This window comes from Solenopsis invicta, chromosome 2 (assembly GCF_016802725.1).
Source record: "Solenopsis invicta isolate M01_SB chromosome 2, UNIL_Sinv_3.0, whole genome shotgun sequence".
Taxonomy (NCBI): Eukaryota; Metazoa; Arthropoda; class Insecta; order Hymenoptera; family Formicidae; genus Solenopsis; species Solenopsis invicta.
The window spans coordinates 4,889,825-4,912,767 of NC_052665.1; the positions used below are offsets into that span (position 1 = coordinate 4,889,825).

Sequence of the window (22,943 nt, forward strand, 5' to 3'; positions counted from 1 at the left end):
ATAAAACGTACCTCGCGACACGATATCTAACGAGATTGAGAAAGCGAGAAATACCTTTTTATTAACAATCGAGTCATCCCGTTTACAAAATAACGCACTTTTAATTAACGCAATTTTTTGCGAGACGACGTTTCTAACGCTGCAAAAGTAAGAATTACTTAAAGAGTCCTAATCGAGTCGTTGTTTACATGCGCATAAATTAAATCCGCCAGACTCCTTCGTGACACGGCAATTAAATGAATCACCTGTAATTGTCCGTGATCGGGACTCAGCCTGTCCCAATCCCTGCGCTCCTCGGCCAACAGTCGCTGCTCCTGCACCCTTTGGTTAAATTCCAGACGGTCGCGATGATCCCTCGCGTTCTCGTGCATCAGGTCGTGGCGAGAACCGGAGACACTGCTGGTCCCGTTGGCAGTGTTACGATTGTACAGAGAACCCAGCTTCACCATATTGTCCACGAGGTTCACGAGAGGCTTGCTCTTCTCGTACTTGTTCGGGAAAAATCAAACGTGATTAAACCCAGTGCATTACACGAATTAGTATTGGCGTTTACGAAAGCAGGTATTGATTAAATCAATATTTTAACTCTACGTTGTCGAACATTGCCGAGAATCAAAGAATTAAATTTAGAAAAAATCCAACCGTGGCAGTCTTAGCCACCTCTTCTTTTTAAATCTGAGAAAATTATAATCTCAATATAATTTTTTTATTTTCGCATTAATCTTTCTTGAATTTTCAAAGAATTAAACTGTCAGCCTTTCTCCAAACTGCTGATTACCGAACCCATTTCGTTTCGCGTGAGTAATTCGAGGCAGATCCCCGTGAGATACGCGTTTCATGCGAAAAACATGTCTCACCTGCTTCTCGAGATCCATCAGGTGCCTCTTGAGTTCGTCAAGTTTTTGAAGATTTTCTAGCCGTCTCGGCGTGTCGAGATCCGCCAGTCTAGCCTGCGGGTGCAAACAAAATACACGAGACGTTTATTCGTGCTGTATCGGAAGTGGTCGCTTTAATCTGCGCGTGCCGAAACAAGCAACGCATTCGCGTTTACGCGACACGTATAAGCGACACACGTTGATCCGTGACATACAGCGCAAGCCGGACAATAATGCAACGAACACATATTTGCGTAGAAAGGCGACCCTAAGTTCGACTTGACTTTCTCCTCGAATCTCGCGAACGTCGCGAGATCGCAGGTGTACATTCATCCGCGTCCTACATTTGGCACCGGACACAATCGTCTGATAATGCTTTTCAAGAGATCATGATTCTTTCTTTCTTTCTTTTTTTTTCAAGATGAATCTTTTTGAATTTCTCAAATCGGCGCTAAACGTAGGACGCGAGAGAACCAATGTGTCGCGCTTGCCTAGCATTCAACTACGCTTTGCGTCCCGTGAAGTCCGTAAAGCGCAATTGAATTCGTTCAATCTGTTATTTGCGCGCGAGCGTTACGTCACGTCGTCGTCGATGAAAGAAAGAAACGACGTCGATCGCTCATACTGCATCATCGTCACGTGCAATTCACAATCTACGTGCATCTACAACAACATCGATCTACTCTAACACATTCTGAAAGATCTCGTCAAACTGCACGGTCGTCTGTCAGTGCGAATTATCTCTCTCCTTCTCTCTTCCTCTCTTTCTCTCTAACATTAAAGCGATCGTTAAAAGCGGCGGCGCCCCTCGTGCTCGAGGAACGTGTACACGGCGTGTCCCCGCGCCGTCCTGCCTAGACGGGTTTCCGGTTTGCGGCCCTATAACGGGCCCACGACCGCCACACCGTCACCGTCATCGTCCGTGGATCATCTAATTACTGTGAAAATTTTGTGAGATCGCGTGCAAAGCTAGCTCTTTCTTCTCTCTCTCTCTCTCTCTTTCTTCGGACCTGCGCCTCGATCTCCATGTGGCACGTCTCCATCGCCTTGAGGACCGTCGCGTTCTGCCTTCGCAGCTGGATCAACAGCAGCACCAGTTCCTCGTGGGTCCTGCCGAGGAGCTCGCCGGCGGAGACGCGCACCAGCCCGGATGCGCCAGCCTGCGTCACCAGCCTGCCTCCGGCATCCGCTCTCAGGGAGCCGACGTTACTCTGTCGAGGCATGCAATCGTCCGTTAGCCACACACGCAAACAAACGCAAGGGTAATCGAGCTGTGACACACGGAATAGTTACGTGTTACGGGGCCGCGGGGATTGCTCCAGGGGAACGCGTGAGATTTCGCCCGACGGAGAAACGAGAGGACGAGGCTATTATTAATTTTTTTTTATTGGAGAAAGCTATATAAAAGCGCCGGATTAATCTCGCAATTATACGCGGAACGCATCGGGCACACGATGAATTTGATTGGCATGGGAGAGGAGAAAACATTATCATCGACAGCGCGAGTTAAATTACCATCAACCATTTCGCAGCTGCGCCAACATCGCAGCGGCAAAATATTATAGCCATTGTCCTGAATTATCGAGTCAGTGAGATCTTTCAGAATATGCAATATGAAACCTTTGTTTTACTATTGGTGTACTTTTTTTTTCTCTTAGATTGATTTTCCTTGCCTGTCCATGTGTTATAGAACACGCAAGTCGTAATCAAAAGTCGCTCATTTGTCACTCGATGACGTCGCACCGGTGAAAATTTTTCTCAATTTTTATACGAATTGAAACACTTTTCAGAAATACTTGAAAATTTTCAGAAAGTCTACGTCTTCTCTTAAAAACTTTCATACACGTAAATGCTGAAATATTCTAAGATTTTTTATCCTATAAAAAATACTTCTTTTTTTTAGATTTTATTATACAATATTTCATCAGAAATTGTAGAACAAAAAAATTTTAGGATATTTCGTAATTACGTATATGAAAAAAATCTGAGAAAGTTATAAAATTATACAGAAATTGTGAAGAATTGTGAAAAAAATGTTCACCAGAGTAATGACGTCATAAGAGTAACGGTAGACTTAGAGATGACAAATAGTCATTATGTTCTTACGAACTTTACGTTCTATCAGGGTAACAATGAATTAGCGCGACAACGTAATAAAATGTAATATAACGTATATGCAAATGCAGATACGCAACCATTTAGTTTCGCGGGTCATAGCTGATAGAAACTAGCCAGAAACACGGATTCCACGCGAATGCGGGAATTAGAGAATGCGGCGAGCCGCATTGGCCCGAATTAGGCTGGTCGTTTAGCCGTATCGAAATTTCAGCCGGCGGTTTTACATTAGCTGTGCCCGCGAGATTGCGCACAAACTTTTTAACTGCTGGAATTTCTCGACGAGAGCGTATAGAACGGAGCGGGATTACCGCTTAGACCCCGATCTCCCCGTCTGCCATTTTGCATTCGTCGCCGTCGTGTTCCAAAACCGCTACGTTTTAGTGGCTTTTACGGTTGGATTTGCGGTAAGCTTGAGAGGCGAAGCGAGAGAGGCGGACACGCCCGATCTCGTGTAATACGACGGAAGGTAGCGCAATGTAAAGTGGAACGCGGTGCAAACAATTGCTGAAATAACAACAGTTATCGAGCAGTAATTTGTTTAATATTTGCGCTGCACGAGGCATTGGTAAATAAATAATAATAAGTGACAATGCTATCAATTTACGAGTAACTGCGCTGCTCGTTCAGCTGAGTATTTGTCCCACATTCGCGTCAAACAACGTTCGTGCATCGATATTACTTCATCGGTGAAATGGGAATCCAGGATTTATTTCGCATCAAATTTCCCTTTGGCTCTTAAATATTTCGTGTCGCTCGGTACGAAAGAAGCGTAGGAAGAATCCGCGCGAAACGATATTATTCAAAACGATATTATTCGCTCACTCTTTTATATCTCGCGATTTTTAGAACTAATTAATTCGGGAGGCTACGTTCGGGTCTCGTGAACGACCGTACTTCTCGTGCACTTGTCTCGTGCTGGGCCATCGCAAGAATTTCTAAAGGTCGTGGAAAAGCGCGAGGAGGGCGCGCCATAGTTTTCTATTACTTTCCAATTTTCTAATACGAGAGGCTCGCTCTTCGCCCGGAGACGAGTGCCGCCGCCGCAGAGGCGGTGCGGCGTACAAATTCTCATAGACATATCGACACGGACGAGCGCAAACAGATACAGGTCACGCCGAGGTTCGATGCACGTAGCGTTGAGGCGGAGAGGATTCCGCGTCCGGCAAACGGCGGCGGCGGCGGCGCACGAATGAAATTCGAGGCAATCACCATTGGATCGTTGGTCTTGCTCGTGCAAACGAAAATACGCCTTCCTTATTTTAACAGACAGGTCCCGAAAGGTACGCTCCTCGAAGGTACGCTCCTCGCATCCCGCCGGAGCGGAATCCTCCGTGCGTCCATTTCCGCGCAATTTGTATTCGCGGGGTATACCGAAGCGAGATCGGGGGCATTCCCTCGCGAGGAATGGTCGCACGGCGAATCCTGGAATTGTTCGCCACGCCAAGTTGTGGCGTACGTCAACGCGCGTATACGAATAAGCATCGCGTATGAGGCACGATGAGGCGCGCGTCGCGTCGCGTCGCGAAAAGGAAAGGCAGACACGCTTATACGCTTGCTCATCGCATCGCCAAGGACAATTCCTCGCTGCCGCCGGAGAGTAATTTTTGTCATTGAGAGAGGCCCGGAGGGCTTTCAATTTTGTTCTACCGCGTTCTATCGCGACTCGGTACGGCGGTGGTCGATTTTCCTCCGCGTTATCAGAAGTATGTACGCGTGTTTACGGGTGATGAAAGGTATTTCTTCATTCAATAACGTCGACGTGAAAGCATCCACCATCTTTCACTTCCTCCTCGAAAGCGCGTACGAGCAAACAAAGCGTTACGCGTACGTCCTCAAGTTTAACGGAGAGATATCCGTGTCCCCGCGTTAATCCACTAAACGTGTCCTCGAAAGGTTGAACCTCCGGATGCTCTACTCTCTCCATCCCTCCTAATTTCAAATGTTTAAACGAATGCAGCTTCGGAGGAGCAGAGCCGCTCGCTCGGAATCCAGAGATAGAAAGCTGAGGCGTCTCGAGTCTCCTCCACTTAACGTTACCTGTCTGAGGTAGCTGCCGCCGCGTATGTTTCTCTCTCTCTCTTTCTCTCTTTCTTTCTCTCGCGGGTCAGTCGAGCGGGCGAGCGGGATGCGTTTCAGCTGACAGAAAAATGAAGAGATTTCCAGCGGGAAAAACTCGCGAGTCTCGCGTCAGGGCGACGAAGGGACGCGATATGGCGCACGCCGAGCGACGCTTCGGCGCGGCGGGCGGACTGGCGGCGTCATGCCCGGTCGGATCGGCTAGCTTGTTCGCCGACCGACCGACCGGCCGGCTGCATAGTGTGCATCCGCCGCCTTGTGCCTGGTTCGCCCGGTGCCCGGCGTTTTGTACCTTTTGCCCCCGAAGGGCCCCGGCGGTCGTCCCTCGACCACACGCGGGTATGCTCGCCGACAAAAGTTCGGAGCCGCTGTGCTTCGTCTTCCTCTCGCTTCTGTCTCGACCCGCCAACGACTCCTTCTATATCGGGCATTAAAACGATGACGCGGATCATACCGAACGAGACGATCGTCCACGCGCGATAAAAGACGACGGGTCTCGCGTCTCCACGTTTTGCGGGGACATCATTCCGCGGTTGACGACTGTTCTCCAGAGGTGTCGGCTTACACGGGAAGATGATTCGATCGCGCGGTTTAACGTTATCGCGGTGATTCGATCGGCGAAGGGGAAGACGCGATGTGACGTCTTTCGCGACTTCGTGTTTTCGTAATACGATCGCCGGAGCACAGCGGTCGACTCGGCGAGTTAAAACTCGAGACGAGAATGATTATCGTTACAATCTGACAACGAGCTGCCGTTAAAAGTGAAGGAATTGGATACTCTCTTGCAAAGAGAGAGATGAGAATTGAAGAATGAGAATTTGAAACGGCCTTTATCTCGCTCACAGCCTCCGCGAGAGAGCTACGCCCACATTTCTAGGCGGTGCCATCGCGCATTTACGGACGACGGCGGCCGCGGCGGTTTCTCACAAATTCTGCATTGCCGTAATAACATATTATGTCAGAGCTATTCGTCGTACGATCCGCCGTAAGGAGCACGACGAATTTCTGTGAAAGGATGAATGCCGTCATGCGCAGGCGGCGGGATCCATTGTGCACGAAGCTTAAGACCCGTCTGCAGTTCCTTGGCACGGTGCCCTTGCTGACCGGTGCTGACCGTATGCAGGATCGACCCTGGACCCCATGTTTCTCGGTTCTCTTTTTCTCCGCCGTCTCCGTCGCTCTTTTCGCCTCTCCTTTCTCTCCCTCTTTCCCTCCGCTTCCACTCTCCTCTTCCCTTTCTCCCGTTCTCCTCTAGCCCTCTCGCCGCCCTTCACCAGACCTCCATTGTATGTAATGGCGCCAGGACGACGACACTCGGGTCGTTACTTTCTTGCCTCCCCGTGTACCGCGCGCTCGCGATAAGCTCGCGTTAAGAAAACGATGTGCCCCCCCCTCTCCACCGTCCGAATTCGCGAGACGAAAAATCCGTCGCGGCTCCCAGTTGAGGCCGCTCGCAGTGATCCGCTGTTGCGAGAGAGGCAGCGAAATCGCGCCGCCGAAGAATGCCGTCTAGCAGGATTGTTTGTAGCGCAAACTTGTAAACTCCACCAGCCGCGCTTAGAATTTTACGACGCCACGCTTACGCGCTGTACCGAGGGGAGGGACTTGAGGAATCGAGAGCACAATCGTACGGCTCCATTAGATTCTTCCGCTGTTTCACCGCGAGCCTAAACGATAAAGTTCTTCGCTGGAAATTTTGCTCGGTCCTCGCAGCGGAATACGTGTGGCTTTTATCCATTCATTTTTTTTTTATCGTAGAATCGTGATCTACTGCACTGAGAGAAAAAAAATGTAATTACCATAATTTGGTGCAATTACCATAATTTAACTACAATTCGTAGTCACTTTCGGTGCCAATTACATATTTACAGTTTCAACCATGCAAATTTCAGCTGTTAATTTATTATTCGCTTATCATAGCGAGCGAATGTTTCAAAAATAGTTGATAACATAAAAACAATTGATAACATTTTACTTTTACCATCCACATCTCTTAATATTTTACTAGATTAATATTTGACATTATCGTAATTCAAGATTTTTTCACAGTTGATAAAACTACACAGAAAGAACAATTTTACTGTAGTATGTACAAATTTAGTTAGATACAAATCAGAAAATAATTTTATATTGAACTATCAAAATTATTACGTGAAACGTTCAAGCATGATGATAATTACTGCAAAAAGTTTTGACATTCTAACAATTAGCGTAAACGTCCGACATAAATTTTTTAATATAGTTCAGTGCAATTATTTTCTAAATCTAATTCAGCAAAATTGTTCTTTCCGCGTAAAAAACACAAAGTTATTACTGCTAATGTTACAGCAGTAATAACTAACAAAAAAAAGAAACAAAAAGACATAGAGCTCGTAATCATAATTATTTTACCATGCAATTACAGTCACAAATACCAAACACTTTTCTCTCAGTGTGCGTGTGATGACAAAACGGCAATGACGACTCGCTTCATTTTCGCGATAAAAATCAATATGATTTCGTCCATAAATTATGAGAAATTCACCGGCGATCGGAGCTTCATCACAATTGTTTTTTACTTTGAAAAGTCGAAAGTGTCGATGAAAATGGTTCGTTTTATTGCGTGCGATTTGTCGCAGCGCAAACGTTATCAAACCCGTTAACATCGTGATGCGAACCGCGTATGTGCGAATGTGCGAAGGTGCTAGTCTCTCTCTTTCTCTTTCTCACTCTGGGCAACATTTTAATTAATTGAGCTAATGGAATTTACATGCTGCGATGATGATATGCAGGCTATGCCGCGTCAATAAAACGGACAGTGTGTGTGTGTGTGTACGTGTTTGCAAGACAAAGAGACAGTTATAGATAAAAGCAGCAAAACGATAGAACGATAGAACGATAGAGCGTCGATCGTGCAACATCCGCGTGAGAACTTCGCCACTTCGTTTCTGGTAATCCGATCCCGAACGCGCGACAATTTGATCCGCCGTATTGTAAATCGAGGATTTTTCAAAGGCACGCCCTTTTTATACACGGACAATAAACTCGCGTCGCGTAAACACGCTACCGTGCAACGCGTAACACGCAATTTCCCTTTTTTTTTACGAGTCGGAAGATTAAGCGAAAGAGTAAGCCGTACGCTCGTAAATAAAACCACAGGCAATTTGCGAGAATGTTGGATTTTACCGCGGAACCGAACCGAACCGAATCGAACCGAATCGCCGGACGTCGGACGTTGAACGTCAGGCGATCGGCGAGGAGGAACTTCACCGTGCGATTGCGATACAGGTGACACTTTTACGAAGCGCGCTCGTTTGCAAATCGTCCCCTCTCTCCTCTCTCCCCGGCCATAAATTTCCCGTTTGCGGTGACCGACCACCGCGACGACGGCGTGGTTAATTCACGCGCGCGACCGTTGCACGATCGATCGCCGCGAATGGACGCGCGAATTTCCTCTCTCCATTTATCATGCTCTGCCATGCCAATCGGGATCGACGGGGCGCTCTTTCGCGCCGTGACGTTAAGGCGACTCTCGCGTTTGCTCACCCTTTTATACAGAAGCTCGCTGCAATCGGCGGCGCGTGGTCGTTGCTGCTGTTGCTGCTGCTGCTGGCCTTGTCTCTGACCCGCTGTCATCGTGCCCCCGCCGCGGTCGACCTCCCTGCCGTTGATCGGGCTCATCATTTTTCTCTCACCTGCGAGCAGAAAGAAAGACAAGTTACGCGGGAGAAAGCCGCTTTAGGAGGAAGTCGCGAGCATTTCTGAGAGCGTGTCGTAACGAGCGAAAGGATATACGAGGCCGGAAGCTATCGGAATCGAACTGATATTCTCGAAGATTTTTTCTTTGCTCCCATCCCACCCCTCCCCTCTTCCGCTTTGCTTAGACCGGGACAGCGAAAAAAAAAAGAATTGTAATGACGAGCGAGTAGATTGACTTTCTCCTTAATCACGCGAATGGCAGTCGTTTGTATTTGCGCCTCACAGCGCCGGAAACTACTTCCTCTCGTTATGATATTACATCCGTTGTACGGAGTGTCGCGGGCATTATCGTTTTTCAGCCATTTCGGATCCATTCCGCTGCAGACTTTCTCTCCGAAGAACTTTTTCTTACCGGGAAATTTAATGAGATAAGTTAATGATTTTTTGATATCACCGTTCGGCGATTAAATTCTACATTAATTTTTTTGCTCGTTCATAAATTCAGCTTCGTTCGCTTCTTTTTTTTTTTCTTTTGTAATATCTTCGAAAGATGTATCGGAACCGAGACATTAGCATATTTATTCAAGCTCCACTATCTGTGGCTGGACTGAACGATAATGGATCTGGGACGTCCTGTATAGGATATTCAAATGCCTACAGAAATGTTCTGCAGCTGCGACCGTTAGACGCGTCGTAAAATGGAGAAGCACGGACTTCCGTCTAACGCAGAAAATTGCGCAGCTATTGTACCTATACAGATACAATCGGACTGCGTAGAAAATTCTTGGTGGACCGTGGTATTTAGATTGCGCTGTTTCCTCCATTCTTTTTGAAGACGATATTTGCGAGGAGATATCCGCGTTCGTGCCTTCAATAAAACTGCAACGTTCTTTCAATTTTCTCAGAATCACAATCGCTCAAATTCGATTCTCCAAACATATCGCGATCGAGGAAAAGAAAGGGAATTGGCCTGAAGTCGCGCCGATAATTTAAACCCTCAAAATGTTCGTTCCCTGTAAGCGCTACAAAATTATGTAATATTAAATAATATTCCCAAAATATTATTTAACATTAATAAAAAGTGTCTACTGCTGATATTATATGAATATTATGAGAAATAAGTAATATTGTTTACCTCAATATTTTCAATTATCGGGAATATTATAATAATAATTATAAAGTTCATGAATATTTTATGCACAACTCACGTTAATTTTTGAAGAAAAATAATATTTATAATAGAACATTTTCATGATATTCCATGAATATTGAAATAATAATATACCATGAATATTATATAAGGCGTACATATAACTTTAATACAATATTCCTGTAACTTTAAAAAATATAATATTCTCGGAATATTATTTTAATATTATTTTAATGTTTGATAATATTCGTATAATTTTTTAGGAATATTGCAGCGCTTATATGGTCGTTTTCTTTTAATTGTCAATTTCTAAAAAAAGTCATTTTCAAACATTCAAATTCAATTTAGCTAAAAGGATAAATAAAAAAAAATAATTACCAGCAATTATAAATAAATCAGCAATAAAGTGCTCATTTAAATTTTGATGACGCTGATTCAAATAACTAGGAAAAAAAAACCGGTTTTTTTTTTCATTTTCTGTAAAATCTGGATTTAAAAACATGATACCTCTTCGAAATTAGCAATTCAATTTAAAAGGAACAAAAACGGATGCCGGACGATGTGCTTTCCATTAAAAGCCGCACCGTGCAACGTTCACGTACGCGCGATGATGTTACGCAACCTCAATCCTCGTGTGTACCTCGTGGCTGAATTATCCGAGGCCTGATATCGATCATGCGTACCCGTGCGTATAGTCAGACGGTGCGTACGCGGGATGTGCGCGGGTGAGATTTCCATTATTCCGCGTTGTGCATTAGACGGGCTGCACACAAACCTTACCGGGACACCGCCGCGCCACGGATAATTAACCCCGGGCGCCCGCGCTGAAATTCTCGACCTGAATTTATGTGCTTTTCAGACGGTTCGGCAATCTCGCGATTCAGAGCAGACGTTAAATCGCCGCTTAATCTCGCGGGTATTAATCGCTCATCCGCCAAGCGGGGCTCTGTTCATCACTCGTAACTTCGCACGGGCCAAATGTTCCAGACGAGCCAGGTTGGGGGGCCAGCTTTGAATATTAGAGGCGGCAGAGATTCGCCGCGTGGCGATACGTTATGAATATACAATGCGATGTGAATGCATTATGTTGTCTAATGATGAAGTAAATGCAAATCATTTTTATATCTTGTTATATTTCAAGCGCTCGTTTGGCGTCGCATAGAAATATTATTTTTTTCGAACAGCTGCGCGGAAAGACTTTTACAACGATCGTAAGGTTTCCTCCGTAGCGCGCGGCAAATTTGCACATCAGAAGCATCAAGATAATTATATGCATAGTTTGAATAGAAATTTGTCGCGAGAATACTTTGAAAAAAAAAATCTGATTAATTGGCGCGCTTAGCCAACAATTAATTTCGCATAGCGCAATGTGTACGTTGAAGGATTATTTTATGAACAAAGTGGACGGTGTATGCCTTTGGCATTGTCTTTGTCAGCGTTGTTATTAATTAGCGTTTGTATCCTCGTGCCGCTTTGTACGGGAAGGAGGAAAGTCGATACAGTGGCTCTAACTCGCTCAGAGACGTTATTACGACAATCCGGTCGACAATACGTCGTAATTCTTTTTCCCCAATCGCCAAAACTTGCAGTCGCGATTCTCGTATTACGACCAACAATATATTAATTGCGCCTTAACCAACTTCGAGTTCGAGGCAAAAGTTCAAGTTCTTTCATAAAGCCGGATTCTTCGGAGTAGCTGTCGACGATTAATCGCCCGGTCGGCACGGGTCGGCGGGCGGCTCATCGAAAAGTTCTAGTTCGCAGACCGTGGAGAGTATCGGGCGGGTCGATAAATTGTAAGCACAAAGGAAAACTTACTTGGACTGTGCACGCGTATCTCGCTATCGCTGGGACTGGAGACGCGATGGTCATTCAGCGAGGCGACCCGCAGGTGTCCGATTGGGCTGATCAATCGCTGAGTGGAATGACCGCCCGGCGACGCTAACCTCAGGTCCCTCATATCGTTACCGCTAACCCTGAAATTTGACGAGCAGGTCAGTGGACCGATTCGTAGAAGGCCACGCTTGAAATGACGCCGTAAAATGACCTAATGCGGAAAGAACCTATGAGAAAAAGAAAGTTAAGTCGCTTCGAGGAGGAAATATGATTCTCTGGGACAGTGGTTCCCAAAAATTATCTCTTTGACCAGGGATTCCCAAAGAAGCACGGGTCGTGAAACATTTTTCGATGATGGCAGGAATTAAAGTAAAAAGTTCTGAAATAAACTGCAGTTATCAAATACTTTTTGTGCTTGAAAATAATTCGGATCGATGTTCAATGTTAAAGTTGTCATTCACAGAGATAAAAATGTAAAATACAGAAATGTAAAATTATATTCTATAAAAAAAAAGTAAAAAGTACGAAGAGAGCAAAGTGGTATAAATAAATATTCAAAATATATAAATAAATATTAAATTTATTCCTCTCTTCCTGCTTTTTCATATATTCTAAAACTAGATAAATCGCGAATGCGTTTGCTATTTAAAAAAAAAATGGTTGCGATCCACGTATGTTTGGAAAACTTTCGTTTCAATCCATAACGCTGCACAGCAAAAACATACATTTTCTCGAATTATAATTTATTAATTAAAATAAAATAATTGCTTGAAACAATAATTTTTTTTTTATCAAGATATTTCATTGAAACAAAAAAATATTGTTACAGATAATTGTTTCTTTAAATTAATAAATTATAATTCGAGAAAATATATTCACTTGAGACAAGAAATTCGTTTTTGCCATTGTATAAGTTTGTGCAGGTATCAAATAGAGACGACAGGCAATTATCAAATCGACGTTTCTCATTTCACATCGTGATACGCGCGTTATCTTCTCACGCACAATTTATAGTGAGAGGAGCCTTCTCGATTAATCATGGGAAAATCGATGTCCGAGACAAATAAACGCGGCTACGCGATACAGCAGAAATTAGATTCGCCGTGAAGGTAAACCGCGACGCGAATATATACGAGAAAATTGCATTACCAAGGTGACGCGGTTTAGTTCACGCCCGGTAATAAATAGAGCTCGGTGAGCTTGAGAGTGGCTCTCACGTCGATTATGTCATCGCGACGCCCTTCGGTCTAATTAGTGACGTCTGTCTAGCTAGCCTCTTCACGTGATGAAAATTTAACGACGAAATTATATCGCGCGCTCTTAAAATCGGTAAAAAAAAAAGTTTTACGTTTCTTCTAAAAAAAAAAACAAAAAAGATTTTCGCAGCTGAATGAAAGGAATGAAAAAAATCTTTTGACAAGTCTTGAAAGCGCGTAATTACGTAATTTCGTTATGCGAGGAGGCAAGTTAATTACTGTAATTGCGTCACCACGCAATCCTCGCGTTACGAGTTGTCAAGAACACGCAGGAAATTTGATCGGTTGTACATTTCGCGTCAAACTAACAATGCGTTGTTGTTTGCGCAAGCAAACGGCAAGTAATTAAACAGCGTACTTAAATGTACGAACCTAATGCGCGCGCGCAAGGAGTTACGTACATAAACCAGTTATTTACGGACTAAATCGGGTGATCGAGCTAATCGCGCTGTATTTGGATGGAAATGCGCGCTGCTGCCTTTTATGGCGATTAACTTATGCTTCTCCCCCCCCCTCCCTGCTTCGACGTATCAGTCGAACGGTTTTGACACGGTTTGCCATAAAAAAAAAAACTCGAATCTTTGGGCTGTGTCTTTAAGGCGATGCTGGGAGTCGTCACAAGAGTTACACTTCGTATTGGTTTCACAGAAATGTCATTCCTTTTACAGCATTAAAATACACATGCCAATGGCGTATGATCCATTCCTTGCCAAAACAGAAAGAACTTTTAAATCTATAGATTTTTTTATTGACTTTTACTTTAATATGGCGACCAAAACCATCAATTCAGACGCGTTTACTTCGTGGAAACGTTTTGCAGATTATTTGTGCGAAATAAAGGCACAGTCAGGTGTAGAATAAATGAATAGTGTTGTATCGTTAGAATTAAATTGGGAAACCTAATTTAAGAAAATATAATGTTTGATAAATTGCGTATTATATGTGTACGTGAGATGTCGATGCAATAGTATGTAGAGGTCTGTTGATGTTTCGTAAATTGTACGCAAATCGTACTTATGTAACCAGAGTTCATCAGTAAAACTAACGACTTTAGCATCGCCTTAACGCGCTTTAATTGTGCGCTCTGATACTCGTCTCGAGTTGAATGGGCGAGATCTTTCCAGACGCGAACTGCACGCTGCACAAGGGCGCACAGACATTTGGCTGCTCGCGGCGTTTCTACTAGTCACCACCTCAAAGTAACTAAACAGTTACCGAGAGCAGCTCACGAACCGGAATTAGATGGCAGGGTTGCGGTTGCGCGAGTGCGCGTTCGCTAATAAGTTTCCCTATTACGGGGCGCGATAGGGGTGCAACGGCGGTTTAATTACAGTGCGCCGAAACTTCGTTATACAAATACCTGGGACGGCTTTGCCGTCTACTTACATGCCAGGGCACTTGCCGATGTCGCCGTTGCTGGCGGCTCTCAGCAGCTGGGCGGTGGGCTCGCTCTCCAGCTGCCTCATAGGCTGATGCTGCGGGGTCGAGTGGTGGAGCGGAAGCGACGGTTGCTGCCGGTGACTGCCGCCGCCGGTACTGTTTCTCGGTAGCGGAAGAGTAGACACCGCCGTCGGCGCTTGAGTCAGCGTTCTCTGAGGCAGATGCGACGTGCTGACGGCCCTGGGTGGAAGCGGGTCTCTGCCTATCACCGAGCCCGAGCCGGACGCTGCGAGAAAAAAGTACATGCACGCTCGTGAAAATTGTAGAGTATGATTGCGTATATATATATTGTATATATGTGTTTTGAAGCAACCTTCTCATTATTAGTACGCGAGTTGGCAAGATTTCATACGAGACATATACGCTAATTGAGCCCCTTGCGTGTACACGGTGAAATCTCACGAGCATCCTCGGATAGCGAGGCATCGGTACGGGGCCTCTCCTCAGGAAACGTCTGTCTCGTTTGAATGAGAAAGATGGGAGAAATATGTGAGAAACTAGTATGGATATTGGATTGAGTAATACTCTATCGTGTGGATCGCCTCGCTCCCGGCGAACGACGACCACTCAGCCGTTACCAGTCACAGATGAAAAATGTACGGAGTAACGTGTACGATTTCTTAAGATTTTACAATCGATTGTATTGTACGAACGCGAATCGCATTGAATGGGATTTACGCCGTGTGTAATTAGTATTGGACCGAGTATCGGATTGCCACGTTTCAGTAAGCGTAATTTTGTACCGTAGTAGGAAATTATAATACGTGTAGAAAATATAAGTAGTTTAGATTACATGTAGAATAACGAGCATTGCAACATTTTGTTAGAGAAGTGGAACGTAATGGGCACGATAATACTATTAAATATAATAAATATTTGATGTTTATCGTTAAATGTAATAAATTATTAAATAACGTTCGTAATAACAGGTGCATTAATAAAAATATTCGTCCGCGTATACGAAAGTGTACACGTTAAATGATTCTAGGGTTAAAGGCGAGACCCGCCTATTTTCTTTAAAGCCTGTAAAATTACATATATTTCCTCGCTTCGGAGCGAAGAAAATCCGCGCGAAAGTAACAAGCGAAATATACCGCGAAGAGCAAGAGAGATCCTGGCGTAGGCCCGAACTTCGACAATCGAATCTCACGCTGAGCGGTTCCTCGCTATGCCGGATGCGTGCAGTGAACATGGGAATGATATGGGTTGGAATTGGCAGTCGCAGAACGGAAGCGCGTGACGAGGGGCGGGCGGTAGATTTGAGAACGGACTGACGAGACGGACGACGGGAGAGGAAAGGGCAATTTAGATCGGGCGCAATTAAGTCAACCTCCGGAACCAGGCCAGTGCACGCTCGGTTACGTAAGACCTCGGATTGCGCTAGGAGACCGCTGTCCGCGTCAAGCGCAATCGCGCGCGTCGCGTGTTTCCTATTTTTTTGCATCTCCCGCGCTCTCGTAACTCGACCGAGCAAACGAGTCGGTGCGAACAGGTTTTCCGCGACGGGAAAGAGGAGGAAGAGGAGGAGCAGGAGGCGGAGAGGGAGCCGGTCGTCCGTCGTCGCCCCATGGGAAAATCGGTAGTCGATTTCCCGGAATCCGATCGATGCGGAATGCGTCGGGAATCCATTGGCGAATCATCGCGGATTCTGTTGGAGAGACCGACCGAGGCTATTGAAGGGACAATGGACGCGCGCGCGAGGGGAGCACAAATCGCGCGAATCCGCACCGGCCGCGCTCCCTACACACGCGTATACGTTTGGCATCTGCCCCGACGTTCGAATCGGCGGAATATCTGTCGCGCGGCGATCGTTCACGCTTTAAGCCCGGCGTTCACGCTCAGACTGACGCGGGGAATGCAAACGACCCGGCGCGATGCCATATGGGCGCAGCAGGAAACTCCTCTTGCACTTTGCGCATAATAGCGCGGTATTCAATCTGCGAAGCGTACGAACCGATAGCGCGCGCGAGGCTCTCCCGCATATGCGATAAAGACATCGCGCGCGATTTGAAATTCCGTTCTCCAGTCACGATCCGGCCATATTTGCAGATTGATGTAACCGAGGTTCCTCCGTTTGTCGGAGCGACTCTCGTAAACTCGCTCGCGGGAATGCGAGATTACAATATCGCGTCCTTAAGCACCTGCGCGTTGCATATAAGAAGAGCCTCTGCCCAGCCTAGCTTTTCGTCGAAACTACAAACGGCCTCCTTTTATTTATGCTCTCTACGTCATAAATGAATGTTACAACGCAGCGAGACGCTTATGAAGTCGGTTCCGTCTTTACCTGTGGAGTGTCCGCGCGCGCGGACTACGCAATTGAGAAATTCATGAGCAATAAAGCTAAAATGAGGGTCTTATTATGCATAGAGTATCGCGAGATGTGGCAACTTCACCGGCGGGAATAACTTTGCGCCGAGAGTGATAAAAGATTTTAGAAGACTCCGCTTCATTCGCGCGTATACGAATATATAGATGGGATAATCGGGGGGAAAACGAACGAAAAACGGCGCGTAACTTTGGAAACTATACCGCGGCGAAGGACCGTTTCGTTACAATTTCTGTTGTGCTGTACAAAGATCGCGAGTTTATTTTTCCGTTCCCAGTTTATCTCATTGCAATTCAATTCTGTTGCATTTTGCTCTGGATCAACAAACGTTTCCCCTCGCATTTTCCGCCCGCGAAAATTGCACGGCTGAATATACGTTAGATCGATTTTTTTTTTTCGTCATACGCGAGTTGACGCAAACATTACTCAAAGGGTTGTATTTCTAAAGCGATGTCCACGCGTACCGTGCAACATTTTTCACCTTTATAGGCCGCGCGGAGATCGGGAAGTTGCCGCGCGGGATTGTTGTAGCGGAAAAAAGCGCGAACGTGCGAACTACGTGCGCGATTACATCGACCGAGCGTGGACAATCGGCGGTGTGACTGCGTACTTGGCGGAATGCGTGACGACGCATCCGGGATGCTGGCGATTTGCGCGGATTCATCGTTATGCGGCGAAGCCGGGATGACGGACGGACGTTCGTATATCGATGGCCAGCCGCCGCGAAGCGCCCGCGTGTGTCGCCCGGATTGAATTAAATCGAGATCGACTTCCTATAAGCGAGATTGCGTTTCCTTTGCGCAATCGTAATCGCATTTTCCGTTTCTTGGCCTTCGCGAGCGGAATGCGGCGCGGATAGATGGATAGATAGCCGGCATTGTCAGCGATTCGAACGATCAGTCCCACACCGTGTGTCAAAGGACGCGTCGCGTCGCGTCGCGGTAAATTTATTTCGTTTCAACCAATAAATTCTCGCCGCGAGATGGAGGAGATCGTAAATAAATCGGCGAGTTTGCGGTTGAAAATTATGGCGATATCCACTACGAATACTTCATATCTCCTCCTCTGCGGGAACATTTTATATGTACAAAAGATATACTATATCCTATGTATACGTCCAAGACCTCTTAAATCTCGATTTATTATCGATCAAATTGTTTATTTATACGCGGGAAGTAAACACAAAAATAATTTACGTCTGCTGAGAACTCACAATTCAAAATATTACTTTAATATACATAGCTATTTAAAGCCAGTTACACTTTCTCTAATTAATGTTACTATTTTAGGCAAAATTCTGCTTGGAAAGGTATCTTGTTCGAGCAAAGTGGAGAAAAACAGCACGCGTTTTTAATTCTGTCTCGATGGTTTTAATTCTATTCGTAAGCTCGAAAAACGTATGAAAGTGTTTTACATTTAGATAGCGACGCCGGGAAAGCGTCGTTTTAGCTTGTTTCTTACATTCAACAACAGTCGTTCATCTCCGCTTTTATCCTATAATATAATTGCCATGCATTGATCCAATGATACGCATTCAGGCTGAATTGTATCGCCGTTCTCAATGCAGTGCAAGTTACGATAGTCATCCGGAATATTCCATGCACACAGGACGTCGAAAATACGCAGATAATCGTGAAAATGAGAGAAATAATTTAATAGATTGTCGAACGATCGATTGTACTGCATTAATATTTCACCTCTCTCTCTCTCTCTCTCTCTCTCTCTCTCTCTCTCTCGCGTGATTAAATGCACGGGGCATAGAATCGGCGTATGTAATAATTGAAACGTATGTGTCCGTCGACCCGTTGCGAAAGTCGCCCTGGAAACGTTAGACCATGTAACAGATCGAGGGGGCCGCGTTACCTAATTTCGTTGTTTTAGTGCCGGACCTCGTTTCGCGACGTTACAAAATCTGCAACGCGAGAAATTCGCGCGAGTTTCGCGTCGGCCCAATTAAACGTGGAATTCGTAACACGGAGAGGAGGGGGAGGACAGCGCGCGCGCGTCGCGTCGCGAAGCGCGTGGATTACAAAACGAAGAAATAAATCATCCAGAAAAATAACAGTTGAAAAAAAAAAAAATTCAAACGCCGATTTGATCTCCCGTATATCTGCACGTGCGCGCGTAAATATAGGTGTGCCAGTTGGCACCGCGCGCGCATAAAAGATCAAGGTGCGCAAACGAGAGCCGTTATCCGCGCGCATACGGGGTGTCCGCGAATTTCCAGGCGTTTCGAATTTACGACGGTTGTAACGAATTTCACGTCTTGTTATGGGAAACGCTGTTTCCGTAATGTGACCGTACTGCGGGAATCGTATGTACGAGGCGATCTCGCGAACCGTTTCGAATTGGGGGAAGGTTTGAAATTGCGCTTTCACGGTAGAAAGGGGAAAGAGGGTCGTCTGCGGAATCTCCGGTTGCGCAGAATGTACGGGGATTAAAGCGGGGGTTGTTCACCTCGAATACCCTAAAAGGCGCCGAGGGGATCGAGGGGATGGGAAAGCTTTCTATGGGGATTTAATGGCTGGCGTCGCGACGCCGGAAGAGGCGTAGGAGGGTTGGCGAAACGACGATGAGCGTCGGCTCCGGAAGGGCGCGGATATCGTTTTCCCGGATCAGAATTCGACATTTGGAATTTCAATGCTCGGGGGTTTATGGGGAAAGGGTGGTCCGCGAAAACGGTTAATAAAATTCGTAAAAAAACTTGCACGAAGTTGTGGCGGCGGAGAAGAGCACAGTCGGAGATAGACCATGATCCAACTCAACTAATTTTTACAGAATACTTCAAGACCCTCTTTCTAAACGCCATATTTGTAACTTTCGACGTTAAACATCTCGATCGTGACGTAATACGTGGAAAGAACAATTTTGCTGAAATAGAGATTTGAAAATATTTGTTGAATCATTAAGATAATTATATGGGATGCTTAAGCTGGTTGCTTAATGTCGAAGAATGTCAAAGCTCTTTGCAGCCACATTATCCTGCTTGAGCTTCCTACATAATAATTTTGATGGACCAACATAGTTATTTTCTGATCAATATCTAGCTACATTTTTGGATACTGCAGCATAAAATATTTTCTTCGCGTAGATCTAACAACATTTGATTTATTCGTTTCGATCGTTGAATAAGAGATTCTCTAACGCGAAAATAATTTTGCTGAAATAATCTGAAAATAATTATGTCAAACCATTAAAAAATTTATATTGGACATTAATTATTTTGATAGCTTACTATTAAATTCATTTCTGATTTGCATCAACTAAATTTTTAGGTACTACAATAAAATTGTTCTTTCTGCATATATTCGTTCGATATCATGTGCTATAAGGTCTCGAACTGAATTTCTCTCTACGATAATTCTTCCTACGATAATCAGTGTGAAACAACATCCTTTATCGAAACCGACGCAAGTGCGCACGTCTTTTTTTCGTCACGCATCACGTTGAACTGACTATGGACAAGGGAAAACGGACGTGCGTGCGTGAACCGAGAAGGACGATCAGGGTAAGCAAACAGAAATAGATCGTGGCACTTCGAACACGACGGCAGCGGTGGCGGCGGCGGCGACGCGACGGCGGGAACGTACTCCCACGGTCATTTGTATCGTCCTCGACCTGTTGCTGTTACAGTCGGACAAGGGTGTTGATTTTCCTTTTTCCCGGTCGGACCGCCTCCACCGCCGCCGCGTTCCGTTTTCCCGCCATTATTACGGGGCGGGATGGAAAAAGGAAGACGAAGAAAACGCGCGCCGGCGGTGGTGGCTCGCGCGTCTGGACGTAATAAATATTTTACACCCCCGCGGCATTCCTCGAGCGCTTGTTTTCTCGCGGTGCTTTACCGTATCCTCGTACCGTGAGATAAAGTAGGATCACGCCGCCGTACGTCTCGCTTAGCCGTACATCGCCGTAAAACAGTAACGACTAATCCCAAGACGAATAGGACCGGTGAGGCCCGCCAGTGAGATAATTCACGCGAAGGCCTCGCGGCATCACCTTTCTTTATTTATCTAAAGCCCCGATTTTGTTCCAGAAATTTCGAACGAACGAAGGTGGCAAGGGAGAAAATAAAACTATACTAGAGAGAGAACATTAAATAACTGACAATCGCATCATTTTCTATTAACCTGGTCGTCATATTTATTCATTGCGTCAAGGTTTGTTTTTCGTTTCAAACTTGCAAAATGTCTCTCGACGAAACTGCCTCTAGAAACTGGAATAGAGCCATCGTTTTATGAATTGAACGTAAAGAAGAAGCCTCTATATAGTTCTTAAAAAAAAAAAAATTATTCTAATTTGTCTCTAACATGCTTTCTAACGACTTTATAACGATCATCACTTGATCACGAAACTTGGTTACAAATTATAATATTACATTATTCATTATTACACGGAAAGACTAGTTTTACTGAAGCATCTGAAAATTTAGCTGGATACAGGTCTGAAAATAATTTTGCTAGATCGAAATAATTATTGTTGGATCCTCAAATTAATTGCTAGAATGTCAAAACTTTTTGCATCGTAATTATTTTGATGGCCCACTAAAATTATTTTCAGCTCTCTATCCAGCTAAATATTTAGATACTTTAGCAAAATCGTTCTTTCCGGCTTCCCCTAATAGGAAGCGAGGAACTTCTATCCTCTAATATGATTCACGTTTATGTACGTTCTCATATTTAATAATGTGAGAAAAAAGTACGCGTGTACAGCCGCGCGAATAAGCTCAGTCTCGTCGATGATGAAAGCATACGTTGTTTCTTGTATGGAAAAGCAATTTGGTAAAACGACTAATCGCATTGCTGGTCGGCGAAACTACTGCAAACTTCGGTCTGCCGCAGTGTATTTCCCGTGCGGATTAATCTCCCGCGTTTGAACCTCCCTTCCTCTCTCTCTCTCTCTCTTTCTCTCGCTGCCTCCGTCTTTCCGAGATCGCGCAATGGTGTGCCGCAATCTTACCACTATGATTATGGTAGCAAGTAGCCACTATGGCACCGACACTCGTGTCGACTCGACGCTCCAAGTAACGGGATCTGTAGTGATCAAGTGGGTCAGACGACTCGGTATCGTCGTTTTGTCTCATCGACTATGTACTTCAAGGTCCGGTTTTACCTTCCAATCACGACGTTCGAGACGACATCGTGATCTCTAAGCGTGAACCGTGTGTACGCGAGCTAACTAGGAATCCGCGTTTATTAGCAGTACGAGCGGGGATTCTTCATGTACGTCGCTGGAAACGGTAATGATATGAGGAGATTTAACGGTGGATAGCGTGAACGTACTGAATGGTTATGTTGAACACGTTGAACCAGCGACTAAGTCGTAATACCGGCGATATCGCTTGAATAAATAAGATGATCGCAGCGAAAGTTTAATATATCGGATAGATTATTAAACGTCGACTCTTCATTAAAAGCGTCGAGGATTATCGACAACATTGGGATTTAAACGATATATCAAAAATTAATAAACGTTTCGATGAGAAGCTAATTTGCTAACATCGCCACTCATTCGTCGGTCGTCTCTCAGCCGTGCGGAGATCGTCGACTGCGGATCGACACGCGAATAGAAATCAGAACCGCGCGCGCGCGCGGAATTGTATTATAAGAAAAATATTCGCGACTCGACTCAAGGAAGTTGCGGGGAGACTCGTCGAGCGGGAGTTGCGTTTCCCGAGCGTCTAATGACACTTCTTGCCGTTACATCGTAAACTCAAAGGCGCAAAAATGTCGCGCGAGCAGCGGCGCGACGCGTCCTCGAGGTAAGATCGTCCTCAACGTTTTACGAACGGTCGTAAAAGGGTCGTTGAGAGCGTTAGCCGACTGACGACCGGAAGAAGTAAGGTAACGCGCGTGTCGCCGTGTCATGGCTGCTGGCGATCGATGAAGTTCAGTGTTGGTCGGCACGCGGACGGCCGCGTTTCGACGTGAGACGGACGGGGACGAGGAGTTGCCGGATTAAACATCGGCCGCTCGACGATAGTTGAGGCGGAAGGAATAATAGTCAGTCTAGCGCAAGAAACGGAATAAACGGTGCGTTTCGCCCCGCTAATTGTACAGGAGAAGTCGATCGCTCCCATTTTATCCGGGACACGAAGATGTTTTTTCCCACGCGAGACAGGGTTAAGCGTCCAAGCGGAAATGTAATTTTAGTGTAGGCGAATACGAACGCATAGGCGTCGATCATCCGTT

At 45.4% G+C, this 22,943-nt stretch overlaps 1 protein-coding gene across 20 annotated transcripts in view; it reads right to left on the reverse strand.

Annotated features, from left to right (window-relative positions):
- Positions 1–22,943, reverse strand: part of LOC105199142 — a 168,539-nt gene that overhangs the window by 9,723 nt on the left and 135,873 nt on the right. For 19 of the 20 annotated variants that reach the window (XR_005574203.1, XM_039446226.1, XM_039446227.1 and 16 more), the window contains 6 exons: positions 14,376–14,655; positions 11,716–11,873; positions 8,595–8,743; positions 1,886–2,086; positions 858–950; positions 246–488 (listed from right to left, as the gene is read on the reverse strand). Coding sequence is in view for 19 of the 20 variants with exons in the window: in XM_039446226.1 (XP_039302160.1) it covers positions 246–488; positions 858–950; positions 1,886–2,086; positions 8,595–8,743; positions 11,716–11,873; positions 14,376–14,655 (1,124 nt within the window). In the remaining variant the exon portion in view is untranslated. The remainder of the gene's footprint in view (positions 1–245; positions 489–857; positions 951–1,885; positions 2,087–8,594; positions 8,744–11,715; positions 11,874–14,375; positions 14,656–22,943) is intronic. The other variant, XM_039446218.1, reaches the window with a different exon arrangement.